General features: G+C 42.0%; 1 protein-coding gene across 1 annotated transcript in view; it reads left to right on the top strand.

Moving 5' to 3' along the window:
* Positions 1 to 18551, top strand: part of LOC115528584 — a 140297-nt gene that overhangs the window by 80270 nt on the left and 41476 nt on the right. Inside the window, exon 3 of the mRNA XM_032595340.1 lies at positions 4150 to 4192. Coding sequence (XP_032451231.1) covers positions 4150 to 4192 — 43 coding nt within the window. The remainder of the gene's footprint in view (positions 1 to 4149; positions 4193 to 18551) is intronic.

Below are 18551 nucleotides of genomic sequence, written 5' to 3'. Positions count from 1 at the left end.
TGAGACATACTTGGGCTAAAACTGTTCAGTTGGAAGAAAATCTCTGCCCCATATGGCCACCAGGTCTACCAGTGCATTATGAAGCCTGTAGGAAAAATCATGTTACTTTCTTTTTGTATTAGAAATTGAGCAACAGATTGAAAGAATGACTGATAAAAGTAATCGCCGAGGAAACATAATAAGGCGAGTGACCAATTTATGACAGAAGGACGTAAATTGACGTCTATGAAAAACAGAAAATTACGAACTGAAAGGGACCTGTTGGACACCCTGGAACTTGAATGGCTGGTTTCAAACAACAGGCCCAGCCCTGCGATTTTACACTACTACTAATAAACAAATTTGAAGAAGTCAAAATTAATCGACCCCGTCCCATCATCTTCAGGTTACATTTTGGCGTGTGGCCTTCTGTCTATGTATATTTGTATAAATTGTACTCCTAGGGGTCATGCTGAGTGCTAAACAGAATTAACATAGTTTTGGAAACTCACAGGTCCTAGATGAAAGATCATATGGGAAGGTGTTTGATGATATATCTTCTACTGGAGGCTCCCGCATGCTTCTGAAATTAATAACCAGACACAGAAAACTTTGTAAAATTAAAAAATTGTTATGAATTCCATATTGAGGCCAGATCAGGGTGAGAGACAAATGATAGCAAGGAGAGTAAGGAAAGGAAGGTGAAGAAGTATGGAAAGGCAAGAAGACAGGATGACAAAGCAATTAGTAAGGAGGTTCAGAACGTTGACTCTGTGGCCCCAAATCTAGATTTCCCTGCCTCCTGGGCCAGGGAGCCCCAGCAGAACGCACCCATTTGGCTTGGGGAAGATGGTTCCCAAGAAAAGAAGTTTCCATAACTTCTTTCTCTTACGGAAAGAACAGGAACTTGGATCTTCAGATGCCAATTGGAAAATGGGGGTGAGAGGGAGAGAGAGAATGGATAGTGTTTTGTTTGTTCTGTAAAGTAGCGATGGTTGATTCATTTCTTCAAGGAGGAAATTTCCTGCACTTCTCTGCATGGTGGTGCCCCCCTTGAAGAGTCCGTGCTGCAGGATGCTACAGGGCATTTTGTTAACCTTGGGCACACACAGCATCGATTCGGGAACTTGCTGTACAGACTGAATGGCCTTGAGTCTTGGTTTGTTTGCAGCTTCTGGACGCTGTCATACGCCATTCCACACTTCAGTTCTGCTGTTGGATGTTGGTGCTATCAAGGGCGATTTTTAGAACTAAAGAATCCTAATTCATTATTTCTGACTCCATCTACAATCAGAAAGGAAAAACGCCCCTAGGCTTTGTGTCTGATATTCTATGCCATATATTTTTCTTTTTGTTGTTGCTGTCCTTTGCTTTCCCTTGAAGAATGGAACATGTTTTAGACTTGTCCATATTATAAATCTCATTTGAAAAGTGTTGAATCAAGGAAGTCTGCCAGCTACTTTTGTTTTCCCTACTTTTCTCTCTCCCTGTTGGACTGCTCCAGCAAAGGAGAATAATATTACCTTACCATGTAAAACATGGTTAATGGCTTTAAAAGAATTCCCCAACAACTGAATAATGAGCTGCCAAAAATATTCTTGGTGCCAGAGGGATCTGGATATGTCTGTTTCATTTATTGTGTGTTTCTCATTTCATCATGACTAAGTGCTCACAAAAGACATAAAAACCCAAACCTCCAGGGTATGTGGGGTGTTGGAGGGCAGAAACCATATTTTAATATATTCAGTCGTATAACTAACACAGTAAGATGATTAGTAGAGTATCCACAGCAAACAATGATGAATGCCAGTTGTAGGTAAGATGCTCAAAGTATCAATTAAGTTAGTATCTGGCCACTAGAAGGAAGTCGTTTTTCTACCATCTCTGTTGTGCTTGGTTGAGTGGCTGAAGAAAATTTATTCCAAGGAGTGCTGGGAGTCTTGTACCAAAAACTTTTATCTTGTTCTGCTTATTTGAGTGAGTCTACTAAGAAATGTGAAGAGGGAACCTATTTCTTTTTTTTTTTTTTTTTAGTTTATTTTTTTGGGGTGGGGAGGGGCAGAGAGAGAGGGAGACACACAGAATCCAAAGCAGGCTCCAGGCTCTGAGCTGTCAACACAGAGCCCGACACGGGGCTTGAACTCACGGACTGCGAGATCCTGACCTGAGCCAAAGATGGACACTTAACTGACTGAGCCACCCAGGCGCCCCTGGAACCTATTTCTTAACTAAAGTTTCATGTTTTAAGAGCCTGATAATAGATAAAAGAGCCTGATAATAGATAATAGATCTATTAAAAAGGGGAGTTTTCTTAGAAATGTATTTAAAAAATGAGTTTAGGGATGCACGCAGCAGATCTGGGCAAAAAAAATGAAAATGTAGAAAAAAATGTAAAGGTGCTTTGTTTCTCACCGGAAGCAAGTCAACGAGAATAGCGTCCGGACCCTCTCATGAACCCCTTCAGCCTCCCCTAGACCCTTGCCACTCGGTCTGAGCTCAGACTGTCTGGTTCTCACTTGGCAGGAGACTCTTAATCTCTCCCACTTCTCTGTTTGGGCCAGGCTGTTGCCAGCTGTCTTTGAATACAGTGTGGTTTCTGACTCAGGTTCTGTTATGTTTTGCCAGGGTCTTAATTGCTAGTATCTCAGGGGCAGGGTAATTGTCTTCCAAGAATTCCTGAGATAGGGATTTTGAATTGCCTGTGACTCACAGGACAGATGACATTCATATGGGCCCACTCCCCTGGATGAGGAGCCATGAACATTCCTGGGCTGGTTAACTAAAATTCCACGACTCCTACTTTTACTCCGCAAAGCATACTGGAATTCAATTGGATAAGAGTGACTTCATCCAAAGAGATAAGCCTGGATCTGCTTTAAATCTGTGTGTGTGTGTGTGTGCGTGTGTGTGTGTGTGTGTGTGTGTGTGTGCATGTGTTCATGTGTGCTCAAAATTCATAACAAAAATGTAGTCCTTTATTATGTAGAATATTTGTTTAAAATGCTTCGTCATAACAAAGTATGTGAACCGAAGGCAAACATCATATTCATGCTCTCTTGGGACTCAGTCTTCAGAGAGGGCCCAGGGAAACCACTGTATAATCCCCTGCCTTTCCAGGAAGCCTAACCCTAGGAGACGCTGAGTTGCCACCAGACAGTAAAGCATCTGAAGCCGAATTCTCTAGAAAGAGATACAGCACCATCGTAGTTCACTGTGACTTGGGGGAAAACAAACAGGGTAGACTTTATCTGCCTCTGGAGACCCAGTGCTGAATCTCCCGTTTCCTGTTTGCAGAAATCAGTTGTACAGAAGGGCAGTGATTATCTGCTGTGATTAACAAGCTAATGCAAAGCATAACTCACGAATTTAGGGCTAAGTGAGTGAGTGCTGAACTCAAAATGTATTTGCCACTGACTCATGTAGATCGTCAAACCATGAGTTAATACAAACCCTTAACTTCTATTAATTCAGTTTTTATTAAAGTGGTCTTTGATAAAAAACAAAAATTTAGCACTCTTCTGTCTATCAGGTTCTCGGGAAATTATTATACCTATAAGGTAGGGAAGAATTATTACATGAAAAATATTATAGAAAATCTTTTTTTAAAGCCCAGCTGTTCTTTTATGGATTTGGATATACTACTCTTTAAATCATGTCACTGGAAACAGTATGTTTTGCATGCAAGAGACTTCTGATTTAAATGTGTAGCTTTAAAAAGAAAGAACTGTTCATCCTTGTGCTTCAACACTGGTGAGATAAAGGCCTGGTGTTTAATGAGTTAGACCTTGAGGGCACCATCTTGCTTTCCATGTGCCACATGAAATTAAAAGTTGAATTTTAGCGGCTACAACTTACAAGATGCTGTTGCGTTAATTTAGACAAGAGAGTTTTACTCCTGTTATTCTGATGCATTCGGACTCTTAGAGTGTGATTTTGTGGCCTACAGTATAACCAGAGGAAAGGGAGGTAGAGCTTTGTCACTTGTTCGTTGTGTGGAATGTTCTCTAAAAGGGCCATTTGGGGACTGGTGGTGGGAACGATGCGTTTGAGGGAAAACTCATCCCATGTAACTGTAAAGCCAAGTATCTACCAGGGTGTGCAAAAAGAGGACAAAACTAACTGAATGCTTGAGGTACATCAGTTAATTATGTTCTTTTGTCTCGTTTACAGGCTCAACATGGGAAAAGACATTTCGGCAGATTGGCTTTGAAAGGTAAGCACCATTTAGCATGGCTTCACTTTTCGGTTCTCCTGTCCTATTTCACTCTAAGTAATTTACTGATGATAGATCAGTGGTCTCGTCACCACTGCTGTAGGGACTCTATGCCCATGAGGAAGTCATCATTTTGCCCCCAGAGCCTCTGTTTCCTTGTAAAGTAGCCCTTTGAATGATAAAATCCCTGCTAGCCTGCAGGGTGAACATGGAGATCAGATGGAGGAATTTATATGAAAATGCCTCTTAAATCAGGAAACAGCATCAAACGTGAGTTGTCTAATTGGAGAATTATGGGAAGTCGTTTGCTCTTTTCTAGCTTTATCACCGCTCGTGTCCCATTAGTTGTACAGTTTTAGCACAAAGAAATGTACATTGATATTGACACCTTTCCAGTCATCACAATTGTTAGATCTTAGTCGCTGCAAGTTAGAAGCTGAGATCATGTCTCTCCTAGCTAAAAGCACTCCTACACCAGCATCTCCCCAAAAGAAAACAAAATGGACTTATTATACCATCAAAGTAGAGGTAGAGTTAATAAGGTTGCTAGCCAACCTGCCTTGGAACTGAGTGGCAGCTTGTGTGACAGACGTCTCTCATTTGGTGTCTACTATGGAGCTTCCCAGGTCGGTACAAACTTATTGGAATAGAGGAAAGTGACTTTATTTTATTTTTTACTCTAAAAGCAGATTTTGACTAGTTCTTTTTATCACATTGGAAATGTGTTTTTAGGTGTATTAATCAAGCTGACAGAATGCTTAGAGAAATAATAAAATACTTTAAAATGCATTTCTCCGTTAGCAAGAGACAATAAGAATTGTCAGGCTCGCCAGGCTAACTATGGTGGCATTTCCTGTATCATTTGTTATTTGATTCAGAGATTTATTTCTCTCTCCACTTAAACTTCCACCAAAAATCAGCACCATCGCTGTTGGTCTCCCCGTAAATCCTTGTAGTTTATTCTGAAGGTTATTGCACGAGGTTGGCTTGAGATAGGCAGATATCATGGGCCAACTTGAAACAGAGAATAGAAAATCCTATCATTCTTTCATTTTGTGTGAAGTCTTTTCCCAAAGTATCTTTCTTTCTCTTGATTCTTCTTTCATGTTAATGACAAACACCAAACATAAGCAAAGGGGTGAAAATAATAAATTGAAAGTCATTATCCAGCTTCAGTGGGAAGCTGGATACTTCTTTCGTCTGTTTTCTTTTTCTTGTCTATTTTAGGGAAAACCTCGGACATCGTGTCACTTTTTCCCTACATAAGTTGAGGATACATCTCTGAAAAAAAAAAAATGGGTGTTTTCTTCCAGAATCATAATACCATCATACCAAGTGCAAATAACAATAAGTCCATGGTGGGAAGCCTGGGTGACTCAGTTGGTTAATTGACTTCCGGCTCGGGTCATGATCTTGGGGTTCATGAGTTCTAGCCCCGAATTGGGCTCTGCACTGACAGCACAGAGCCTGCTTGGGATTCTCTGTCTCCTCTCTCTCTGCTCCTCCCCAGCTCATACTCTCTCTCTCTCTTTCAAAAATAAATAAACTTAAAAAAAAAAAACAAGCCCTTGGTATCAATGCTTCCATTTCCTGATGATCTCAAAAATGCCATCTTAAAGATACTGGTTTGAATCAGGGTGCTATTGAAGCACACACATTCCTGTTTGTTGTTACATCACAGACAACAATTCCCTACCAACTTCATTTTGTTTTCTTCATGTCATTGACTTATCAAGAAACTAGGTCAGTTGTCTTGAAGAAGGTCTCACGTTCTGGATTTGTCTGTTTGTGGGATTGTGTCTCTATTCATTCTATTTCATGTCAATTCAGCATGCTCCCTTTCACTCACTGGGAACAACTTCACCTTGGCTTTTTGTCCTTTTGACACAGGACCATCAGTCTTTTATAGTTTCCGTGTTTCTAGTACAGTTCTATGTACAAGCCCATCCGGTATTCCAGACCCGGAGTCACGCATTCTTCCAAGGAGCCCTACTTTCTTTGTGGAGAGTGGTATTTTGAAATCACAATCTAAATACTTGGGATGCCCATCATTTCTAGACCATCATTGTTTCCGGGCTGTTTCTTCAATACATGTTAGAGGTAGAAAATACTTTTTTTTAATTTAAAAAATACCCTAAATTCATACATTATTTCCAGATCAAATGTAGCCCTACAGAATTTTTAACTTCTCTGGTACTATATTTGTATTTATTTTATTTTTCACTGAAAAATAAAGTTTTGTTTGGTTCTTAACAACACTTATTTCATTTTAATGTATATATATGTAGTATATAGTATATATAAAATATTATATAAAATAATTTAAAAATAATACACTAATATTACAATTCATACTAAGAATGTTAAATGAAGTCTTTAAAACTTGCATTGTCTTGGGGTGCCTGGGCGGTTTAGTCGATTAAATGTCCAACTCTTGATTTTGGCTCAGGTCACGATCTCAGGATTGTGAGATCCAGCTCTGGCTTGGACTCTGTGTTGGGCATGGAGTCTGATTAAGATTCTCTCTCTCTCTCTCTCTCTCTCTCTCTCCCTCTCTGTCTTTCCCCCCACCCTGCTCGTGCTCACGCTCTCTCCCTCTCTCCAAAAAAACAAAAATGTAAAATAAATACATTAAATTAATTAATTAATTAATTAAATTTTCATTGTCTTAACTCTGTATTACATTAAGGATGTACAATCAAAGAATGAAAAGTAAAAGTAAAGTTGCTTAAGGTTTTTTTTCTATGTGATTGTAGTCTAACTTTTTATATATAACTTGGCTCATTTGTTTCAGAACCTTTTTAATGTCAATGGATTTTTAACATTTCATTTTTTAATACATCGCATGTATATATCTCCATGTACCAATTATATTGTTTTTATATGTATAACGTGTTTTCAGAGAAATGTCACATGCATCTTCTTCCCCTGTGCCCCACGCCTTCCTCCTTCTACAATTACCATGTTTATTAGCTTTTGGTTTAACCTTTTGGTGTTTATTTTCACACGTGCAAGCCAGTCCTCGTGTGTATCTGTATCCTTGCCCTATCTTGCATGAAGAGTGGCGTATTATACCCATTATTCTACACTTTGAGAGTATATTGTGGAGATCATTCCCCATCAGTGTTGATAGGTATTCATCACTCCATGAACCTGCCGGTGGCACTCCTTTGTGTGGATGAGCCAGCACAAAGGATGAGACTGGGATCTTATCCAGTATCAAGCTTTACTAATCATTTCAGGGATTCAAATGACCAAAGGACACTGGTAATGTAAGGAGAAATCCAGGATAGCCCATGTGACTCCTCAGGTCCTTTTTCATACCGGCTCTATCCCCTTTGACCCAGAGTGATAGTTGAGGTTTCTAATGAGATTTGTAAGTCCCTCATGTAGGAGGAAGCATTTGATTTTGCAACATGTCTAGTTTTATGCCTAAGAAATGTGACCTTCTCCAAAGAGTCATAACTCATCCATCTATAGATTGAAGATTTATTTATTGTAACATCTTGAACCAGGGCTTTCCTGCTTGACACATTCCATTGATGAGGACTCTCTTCCTAGCGAAAGAAAAACTAATTAATTAATCTGTTTGCCTGGTGATCTAGTTAATATGTTTACACAGAACCTAAACCAGGTCACTTACCTTCTTCCCTCAACCCCAGTATCTCCTTGGTATTCAGGGGAAAATGGATCACAAGCAACTTGCTTCAACTCCTTCTTTGCCAGTACTCTGTGGGTGGACCTTCAGGCTAATTTCCAGTCTTTTGCTCTTCCAAAAGAACTCTGTAATGAATAACCCTGTGCACACTTGTGCTTTTGCCAGATTATCTTAGGGATTAGATTCCCAAGGACAATCAAAGGGTAAATTTATACGGAATTTTGCTAATTTTGCCAAGTTTCACTCTCTTGACTTTTGACAGTTTGCACTCCCACTAGCAATGCAGGAGAGTGATTATTTCCCCAGTGCCTCATCAACAGAACATGCTGTCAAACTTGAGATTTTTGCCAGTCTGATAGGTGAGAAATGGTATCTCAGTGCCCATTTAATTTGCATTTATCCTGCATCATTTTCCCATTAGAGTAAAGAACAGGTTAAGATCTTTGCTGTCAACTACATGAAGCAAGAGCACTTTGGGCAAGAGCTTCTTCTCAGATGATTAAGGATTCACTGATCAACAGGATTTGGCAGTTGAGACATTTTCTGTGTGTTTCTGTCATACACATTTGTATGACCTTAACCTTTCCCCCCTTACTTGAATAATGATCTAAAGAAACAGCTACTGTGTACCAAGCACTATGTTAAATAATTTCTAGTCCATATAGCAACCACACAGACCAGAGATTGGCAAATGGTTACTATAAAGGACACATAGTAAATATTGCAGATTTTACAGGCCATACAGTTTCTGTTACCTCTCAATTTTGCCTTCTGGCAGAAAGCAGCCGCAGACAGTGATTATGGCTATATTCCAATAATACTTTATTTACAAAAACAGGCAACTGGCCATTATTTATTGACACCCACCCCCCCCCCCCCACCGTAGACTGTGGTTGCCATCTCACAGGTAAAGAAACTCAAAGAGGGGCGCCTGGGTGGCGCAGTCGGTTAAGCGTCCGACTTCAGCCAGGTCACGATCTCGCGGTCCGGGAGTTCAGAGCCTGGAGCCTGTTTCCGATTCTGTGTCTCCTTCTCTCTCTGCCCCTCCCCCGTTCATGCTCTGTCTCTCTCTGTCCCCAAAATAAATAAACGTTGAAAAAAAATTAAAAAAAGAAAAAAAAGAAACTCAAAGAAATCCAGTAATCTACCCATATAGTCATGGCCATTGACTTGCATTAGTACTCCCCTATATTCATTTCCAGGTTTGCCTGGTTCCAAGGATGAAGATTTTTACACCAAAACACCCTAAATTCTTCATTATAGGTCTCTTTTGTGTTGTGTTGTTTTATTTTCCATGTCCTTATAGCTCTGGGGATATAATCTCCAGTCACCATCTTACTGGATATTCTTATCTGAATAAAACTAGGCAGTATCAAGTTCATGCTGCAATGCCTCCCTAAAATTGTTATACTTCCAAACAAATGTGCAGATAAAAATATTGTTAAGGAATATATCAAGTGCGAATCTTTATTGTTTAACGTAATCTCAGCTGGGTGATCATCCTGATCTTTAGATGTCACCTTAAAATGTCATCTTGTGTTTTCCTATGTTATCCTATGTTTTCTCATTTATGCACAGGGAGTATTCTCTGCATTGTAGGAAGCATTTAAAAAAAATTTTAATGTTTTATTTATTCATGAGAGAGAGACAGAGTGCGAGCTGCGGAGGGGCAGAGAGAGAGAGGGAGACACAGAATCTGAAGCAGGCTCTGAGCTGTGAGCACAGAGCCCGACACAGGGCTCGAACTCGTGAACCCTGAGATCATGACCTGAGCCAAAGTTGGACGCTTTACTGACTGAGCCACCCAGGCACCCCGCATGAAGCATTTTAAAATATAGAACAAATATTGATTTTGGAGGTTATTGTGCATTTACAGTTGCAAAGGCTGTCGAGCAGTGCTGTTAAATGTGGCTGTGCTTTTTTCTTCTGGAGTTTAACCTCTTCTTTCTCTTAAAGGTAATTCCAATTATATCTTAAATGAAGCGATCTGGTTCTTTAGAGAAATTGTGTAGAGATATTGATCTTTTCATCGCTCTGTCCTTTGAAGTTTGTCCATCAATCTATTTGCTAGCAGATTATTTTAAAGTGGCCACATCTAAAGAAAAGAAGTGACTAAGTCAGCTAAAGCTTCAAAGTTTTCTCCAAGAATAAGAAAGCAAAGACTCCCTTTGTTGTACATTTTGTAACCGAAAGCAAGACCTAAGGGATCTGCCCTGCCTGCTGTCCTTGCAGGAACACTTGCCTGTGAGATGGTGTTTAGCCATTTCCTTTCTGGAATCTGTGTGATTATATACATTATCTCAGAGTAAATACACATCGTCACAGTTTATGTGGCTGAATTCGTGACAATGTGTTTTTTCACCTTGCAGACAACCACATTGCCCCTCTGTGGAGGATATCAAGAGTTTATTTTAGGATTTCAGCATAGGAATGTGTTGTAATGTACAAAAGGTATAGGTTCATATGTCTTGGATCTGACCTTCGTTACCGCCTTCTCAGCCCTGCTACAATATTGGTATTTACATAACAAAAGCAGACATGGGGTTTTTGTTGTTATTATAAAAAAAAATCTGTGCCTAACGGTTTGACTTCAATCTGAAGCTCAGCTTCTTGTGCAGATCGTCTAAATTAATGATTGTAAATGTTTCCAAATCACAGTCCTTCATTAATCTCTGTTCAAGTGATGCATATGGGTGGGGCTTTGGAAATTCACTGATACTCCAACATGTTCTAAGCAAATGTATCAGCTAGGGAATGGCCCACATTTTCAGGGGCTTACTCCAACAAATGTTTCTTTCTCACTCGGGCAAAGTCTAATGAGGAGGCCAGATTGATCTAGAGGGCAGCTTGCCTTGTACATGGCCTGCCATTCTCCGGCTTCAACCTTGTGGCACTTATGCCTCAACAGGACGCTTCTGAGTTTGCTTAAGCCTGGAAGGAGAGCTTGCAGCAATGCATCCTGGCCCTTAAATGTTTCCACCTGGAAGTGGCATTTGTCACTGTGACTCACAGTTTGGGGCCCAAAGAGAATCACCTTGCTAATAATTTAGGGGGAAGAAGAGGTGTCACCGTGACAGAGGTAGAAGGCACTCGTAATATCTGTCACAATAAGCTGTGAGCAAGGTCTGAAATGGCTTTCTCTTTCCAAAGCTGCACTTTTCATCTGAGCAAAAAAAAAAAACAAAAACTTTTTTAGCAAGTAAATAGGTTCCTGCAGAGTAACTTGCCAAAAGAAATAAAAGTTCCTACTTTCTGGGAAGTCTTATTGCTGCCTATTTTAAAATAACAATCTTGTACTGATATTCCACCCTCTTTTTTTTTTTTTTTACTTAAAAAGCAGAGAGCCTATTCTTAATGAATCTGTATAATCAGCACGGTACCTCAAATTAGATTATTAGTAACAGTATTGCATGTGACTTTATTTGATGCTCTACTTGAATTGTGGAATGAAGTATCTTCCCCCTTCAAAGATTATTTTAAAATATAAATCACCCTAAAAGAGCCTGCTGTGATGAAACGCAAATATTCCAAGGATTTTTTTTTTTTTTTTTTTTTTTTTTGCCAATGTAGACATAATTCAAAGAACATGGCTTTGTCTTCGGGGGGTTCACCAGCCTTCCACAGCCTGTCTGTTGTCAGGCTCCTCCCTCGCATCTAGCCCGTGAAGACCATCTACCCACCATTCTAATTTTAAATATTATTGTTTTTGCAAAACCTTACCTGATGGCTTCCTCCCAGGGCCCCACCTCTTCCATCATACCTCATGCATTCTTCTACGCTGCCATATTAGTGCCATACCTTATTGGATGAAATGTGGGCATAGTTGATCAGTTACCTCATATGGTGTGATACATGGACACTTTGTATTGAACCTTACTTCCTGTGTTTCTCTCCCTTTGGACCTTGAAGTCTGTGAGTGTGTGAAGGATGGAACTGCCTTGATACCCTGGTGCCCAGGACACTCTCGCAGTGTGCTAGCTCAGCAGACGCGTGTTGCGTGTTGAGTACAGAACTGAGTCCTCTGTGGCGAGGAGCTCAGGGGTTGGGTGGAAAGGGACTGTACAAGAGTGCGCTTCTTAGGAGGCAGGAGAGCAGGGTCCCAGCGTCTCCTTTTTCCTGCACTGTGGTGGCCTGTAGGAGGAGCCTGCAGCCAGAGCCAGCTCATCCCTGAGAGCATCGGGAGGAGGATGTGGCTTTATTCTCTGTGTCAGTGTGAGCAATTACTTAATTCGCTGACCTTCGTATTAACACGGAGCATCCCGAGTCTCTCTTCTCAAACTACTCAGTCTCATGCGCCGGGTTTGGCACCCGCTGCCTCCCAGCATAGGATTCCCTCTGATAGGACTGAGAGCTCCACCAAGGCAGGAGCTGTGTCTGTCTTGTTAACCGAGACACCTGGCATCTAACTCACTTTGTGAAGTGGTTGGATAAAGGAAGATAGGAGTGAGGACCTGATTCTGGCAACAGAACCAGGGGAGGGCTTAGCAGACTCTTTGTACCGCGTTTCATTGGCTTTCCCCCATTCCTGCCTCTGGTGCCTTTCAGGACACTCACGGTTGTTTGTGCCCAGCCCCCACCTCCTCCCAGAACCTTCCCCTCGCCCCACTGAGCACCACCCTCAGGGTCCTCTCCTGTCCTCTCAACCCCTCCTGCTCTTCTGTTAGAACAAAGCCACCAGGTATGTTCATAATCTTATATGTACTTATCAGTGCATATCAGGTCAGACTAGACCTATCCTTCTGAGGGCAGGACCTCTGTCTCACCATCTTATGGCCTCTAGTGCTGGCCCACACATTGGCAAATACAGGCATTTAATAAGTGTTCGATATATGGCCTTGCAAATAAATATTAGTATGGCATTTCTCTGTTGGCCCAGCCCCGTGGAATCTGCTTGTCCTGATAAATTTTAGTTTCTTTTGGCTTCGGAGAATTAACTGATTCCTTGAGAAATTTAAGGCAAATCTTCAAATTCCTTTCAATCCTCCCGCTTTATGTGTAACTCACTAGCTGTGCTATTGAAATTAATGCTGTTTCTGCAGATAATGCTCTATAAAATGTGGAAAATAATGGAAAGGTGCACTCCAATGATGGATTTATGATGTGCTTTTCCATATGAAAACTTGCATCCAAGAAATGTGATGGTTAAGGGAAATCAATTTTGACAGAAACAAAGATATCAATGTCTAGAGTCACTGTTTATGTTTCTTAATTGTTTAAGGTCATGTCTGTGGGATAAAATGGATGATTTTGAATACCTATTCATTTAGATCAAGACAAGTTTTTCCTTACATTGCCTTTCAGAGAAGCCTACGGAAAGGAAAACACATTAAATTCAAATCACAGCATTGTTATAGTCTTGTGGTCTATGGAGTAAATCAAGGGAAATCATAGCTGGGCTTTAGCAATGTGTTTTCACACTCACAGCATTTAAGCCAATGGTATTTTTGCATATGGATGTAGGTGCACAATAGATGTTTCTCAATTAAATGATTTGCCCTGTTTTGGTTTTCTGAAAGATGAGCTACTAAATTCTTGAATTCCTTTAGACCCCATGTAAATATTCCTGGAAGCTTTAGCAAGCTGTTTTGAAATTACGATATAAAATATTTGTCAAAGTAATTTCTTAATGTTTTTTATTTATTTTGAGAGAGAGAAAAAGCAGGAGTGGGGGAGCGGCAGAAAGAGGGGGAGAGAGAATCCCAAGTGAGCTCTGCGCTGTCTGCACAGAGCCCTACACGGGGCTCGGTCTCACGAACCATGAGATCATGACCTGAGCCAAAATCAAGAAGCTGGACGCTTAACCAACTGAGCCACATAGGCACCCTGCCAAAGTCATTTATATGCAGGAAATGACTAGATGAAAAAGATGTGTCTGTATTTTGGTGTTTAAAATTAAGCCCAACATATGCATTTATTCATTTATTTGACAATTTGAACATTTTCAAACCTCTGCTTTATGCCCACCTCTGGGATAGATTTGGGTTTTCAGAGGAACGTGACAGGGTAAGGGAGTTAGATTTTTCAAAGACCTATCGAATGGTGGCCTCTCTGAGAAACACTTTGCGTATCTGATTTATTGAATTCTTACAACATTCAGGAGTTGGATTCTACTGACTTATGCTAGGCTAGCTAACAACCTCATATCCCAGTGACTTACAAGACCAGGGGTTTATTTCTTGCTCATATTAGGTGTTGGTTTCAGAGGCTGTGGACCAACTGTGGCTCTTCTCCAAAAGCCTTTTTCATTCTGGGATCCAGGCTGAAACCAAGCCTTCATTTGGCACATGCCCTTCTTGTGGCTGGGGAAAATAGCTATGGCCAAGGCAAGCGGTGGCTCTTCCAGTGTTTGCTCAAATGGGAGATGAGCCACTTCCGCTTACTTTTAGTTGCTCAGGCAGGTCCCGTGGCCAAGTGACAGTCTGTAGGCAAAGCAGCACACTCCTCCTGCAGAGGTGCACTATAAGTCACACGGGAATGGTCAGGAGTGTATACTACTGTTTCAGGAAAGGAGAGTGTCCCGTTGGAAGAAGTTATATAATCTACCAGAGCATGCCACCCGCATTTAGTAAATGAGCAAAGCAACATCAGAGTGGTTAAGTAATTTGCTCAAGACCATACAGCTAGTGAGTGTCAAAGACAAGATATGAACTCACTTTTATGTGACTCTACCTTCGGTACTTTCACAGTCTTCCGTCCAGCATTTATGATGCTTCATGCTGACAAGCATTGGTTGAACACACATTATTCTTGCTACGCTGAGGGCTGGGGGGGGAGGGGATGGAAAGACACGGTCTTGGTCTTCTAGAAGACACCAATATGTAAATATAAACTATGACGCAGCGATGATGTGCTACTGTTTAGTGCAGCCGTTTGAAAATGTGTTTGAGGGGCTACTATGTACCAGGTATGACTATAATGATGCAAATAATACAGAATGGAGTAGAGACAAATGGGGCAATGTGCCTGCTTGCAGGGGCACGAGCAGAGGCCTGGCTGCCTAGTTTTGAGAGGCAGGGAAGAGTGGTTTCTGAAATGTCACTGCAGCAACTGCCCTGGCGGGGTTTACAAGGGTGATTTTTTTGGAGACCAACCATCGGATGTTAGAGACAGAGCACAAGGGCCACAAATGAAGACAGAAATGAAACTGAGAACGGGTGGGAAACCCATCAGGATAATCTTTGACAGTGTTGGGAGCCACTGAAGAGTGTGAAACCCAGGGAAGGTACTGTTAGATGTACTTCTAGAAGGATCCCGTGGGCAGTGACATGGACCAGAGGATAGCTTAGGCGAGCAAGATGAACTGGAAAATACTGCAGTAGTTCAGGGGAGCGATTACTCCTGCCTGAACTGAGGTAGGGGCAACTGAATATGATAGAGAGGATGTGTGCCAAATGTGTTTTAGGCTTTAAAATGGGAAGTTACAACTCAGTGGGTGATTGGATGTGGTGTGTGAGAGAAGAATTCTGAAATGGGCCACATCCAGTTGGCTGATTCCACTCTCTGGCTGCTGTCTCTCCATCTAGTGCCTGCAACACTCTGCTTCTCTGCCCTGGGGCTTTCTCTAGCCTTTAGGAAATTTGCTCCATCCACAGGCAGGGCAGCCCGGAAGGGCCTGCAGTGAAAGGCCGGGAAGCATCGGTGAGCAGGAGAAATAAGTGGATATAGGGATATAGGTGCTGCAGCTGCCGTCAAGAATCCAGAGGGCATCGCTTGGAGTGTGCAAAAGCTTCCTAGGAGCCGCTTACAGCAGTGACCTGTCAACGGCACACCCTTGTGGGCTTCTCTTTCTCCATCCATCGCTGTCACATTCTTGCAATTTCCAGAAGACTCCCCAAATAAACCACCTGCACCCAGGGCTTCCACTCCAGGCGGGCTTTTGGAAGACCTGAAATAAGATACCAGTGCTAAACTATCTTAATTGACACTAAGCTAAAAAAAAAAAAAAAAAAAAAAAACTTAGATTCCAATTTTATCTTTGGTATTGATTTATTTTGTGAGTACGAAATAGCGCTATTATTATTTGTAATAGTATGTAAAAATTTTTTTAATGTTTATTTATTTTACGAGAGAGAGACAGGGCAACTGGGGGCGGGACAGAGAGAAGGAGACACAGAATCCGAAGCAGGCTCCAGGCTCTGAGCTGTCAGCACAGAGCCCAGTGCGGGCTTTGAATACACGAACCGTGAGATCATGACCTGAGCCTAAGTCGGACGCTCAACCGACTGAACCACCCAGGCACCCCTGTCATATTATTATTTTAATGAAAAAATTATGAACCTTTAGCAATCTTTGGTTTAAATTTTTGGGGGACATAGGTGGTGACATGTCATAGATTGCTAGAAAATCTGCTGAAAGTAATAGGCTTTCCAGAAAAATTCTCATACTCACATAAACAGAACATTTTACGTGCTGAAGATTCAGGGGATTCAAAGAGCCTTAGAAGCACAGCGCAGTAAATGAACCTCAGTTAAAAAGCCCTGTTTTAGATGAAGACATCATTGTATTTCTTTCTCAGTGTATAGAATCTGCAAATGTTTATTCTCCTCCCTCAATTACCCGGAGGTACATGGCCAATAGGAGTTAAATTGGGGTCCTAGAATCATGCCGTTTGAGACTCCAGAGACTCCAGAGACCCCAGAGGACCCTTCTTCCTTCTTTTGCACATGGTTACATTTAGGCGTAGAGAAATTAAGCAGGAGAGCTAGAAATCGGCTTTTAAAATTTTTTTTTCAACGTTTATTTATTTTTGGGACAGAGAGAGACAGAGCATGAACGGGGGAGGGGCAGAGAGAGAGGGAGACACAGAATCGGAAACAGGCTCCAGGCTCTGAGCCGTCAGCCCAGAGCCTGACGCGGGGCTCGAACTCACGGACCGCGAGATCGTGACCTGGCTGAAGTCGGACGCTTAACCGACTGCGCCACCCAGGCGCCCCTAGAAATCGGCTTTTAAACTCAAGATTGGTCAAAGCCCAGATGTGTGCAGATCCAGATCATTTCATAAAACTCCGTGAAATGGAATTTTATTACTAATGAAATTATTTTGCCACCATTTAGTAAGGCTAATTATGTCATCATTCAGCCAAGTAATAATATTCAGCCAAGCGCTGTAGACATCACTGTGTGTGCATCACCCGCACGCAGTCTCCTGCAGTGGCTGATAGCACCAAGCCAATTTATGCGTATAGAAACCAAGGCGCAGAGCCCCTCCCCTCAGTGGCCACGTGGCTCGGAAGCAGTAGACAATGGATTTAATCTCTGAACACCACCACTCAACCTACTTTCTTGCTTTAGGTCTCAATGACAGTTGCCAAAAATAACTCTATTGACCTTTACTCTTCATGTGCCCTGCTGGATGGGTGCACGTGTGTGTGTGTGTGTGTGTGTGTGTGTGTGTGTGCATGTGTGCAACTATGTATTAAGAAGAGCAAGTGACTTACCTTTCCTGCTTCAGACCCACCTACCGCTGATACACAGTCCAGAATTCTTACCACACCATTAGAAGGGCTAAACCAAGAGCCCCAGGGCTCAAAGAAGGGCCATCACGATGAAACATTCACGGCAATCTATTGATATACTCCACATATAGAATAAAACAAACAGCTAGGCTCCTTTTGCCTGGAAACAATGTGGCAAGCGTGGAAAAAACACCAGAGAATCAGAGAGGTTGATTCTCCCTGCGTCTCACCATCAATCTCCGACATTGGCTGAGGTTTTGTTAAAGTCACAGGATATCAGTTCTCTCAGATGAGGGTAGTATGCACATGTCAAATAGTCTCTGTCAGTAACAGTTTTGTTTAATAAATATTTTCTAACCCTCCCTTTATCCTTTCCTTTCAAAAATGTATCTTTAAAGAATCAAGCACAGGGGCGCCTGGGTGGCGCAGTCGGTTAAGCGTCCGACTTCAGCCAGGTCACGATCTCGCGGTCCGTGAGTTCGAGCCCCGCGTCAGGCTCTGGGCTGACGGCTCAGAGCCTGGAGCCTGTTTCTGATTCTGTGTCTCCCTCTCTCTCTGCCCCTCCCCCGTTCATGCTCTGTCTCTCTCTGTCCCAGAAATAAATAAACGTTGAAAAAAAAAATTTAAAAAAAAAAAAAAAGAATCAAGCACAGGACTAAGTAAGGATGTTGTTTTGGGGAGCTTGGGTAGCTCAGTCAGTTAAGTGTCCAACTTTTGATCTCGGCTCACGTCATGATCCCAAGGTCGCGGGATCGAGCCTCACGTTGGAGTCTGTGCTGACAGAGCGGAGCCTGCTTGGGATTCTCTGTCTCCCTCTCTCTCTCTGCCCCTCCCCCACTCACTCACATGCTCTCTCTCTCTCTCTCTCTCTCTCAAAATAAATAAATAAAACAAGGAATATTATTTTCTATAACCATGTAACCAGGGAACTCAGATTTATTGCCAGTGGCTGACTGAAACACTCAACTTAAAAGTTTTTAGGCAAAAATGAGTGCCATTGGCAGGCAGAGATATCTGCCCTGGGTGTGGAGGGGGACTAGAAGCACACCTGCCTCTGTTTCCCATTCCCAAGGGGACTGTGGACTGTGCCAGGGTGACCATCCTCACACCCCCAGCCTGGCTTAGCAGGATGTTACTATTTGGGATCAGAATGTGTCCATCAGAGATTTGCAAGGCTGTGGTGAGTAGCAGTCCCCCTAGGCACCTTGAGAGAAGACCACTATGTTCTAAGACCGACTGAATAATT

The sequence above is a fragment of the Lynx canadensis genome, chromosome D3 (genome assembly GCF_007474595.2).
Source record: "Lynx canadensis isolate LIC74 chromosome D3, mLynCan4.pri.v2, whole genome shotgun sequence".
NCBI classification, from domain to species: domain Eukaryota; kingdom Metazoa; phylum Chordata; class Mammalia; order Carnivora; family Felidae; genus Lynx; species Lynx canadensis.
This window is presented reverse-complemented; position numbering and strand designations above follow the sequence as displayed.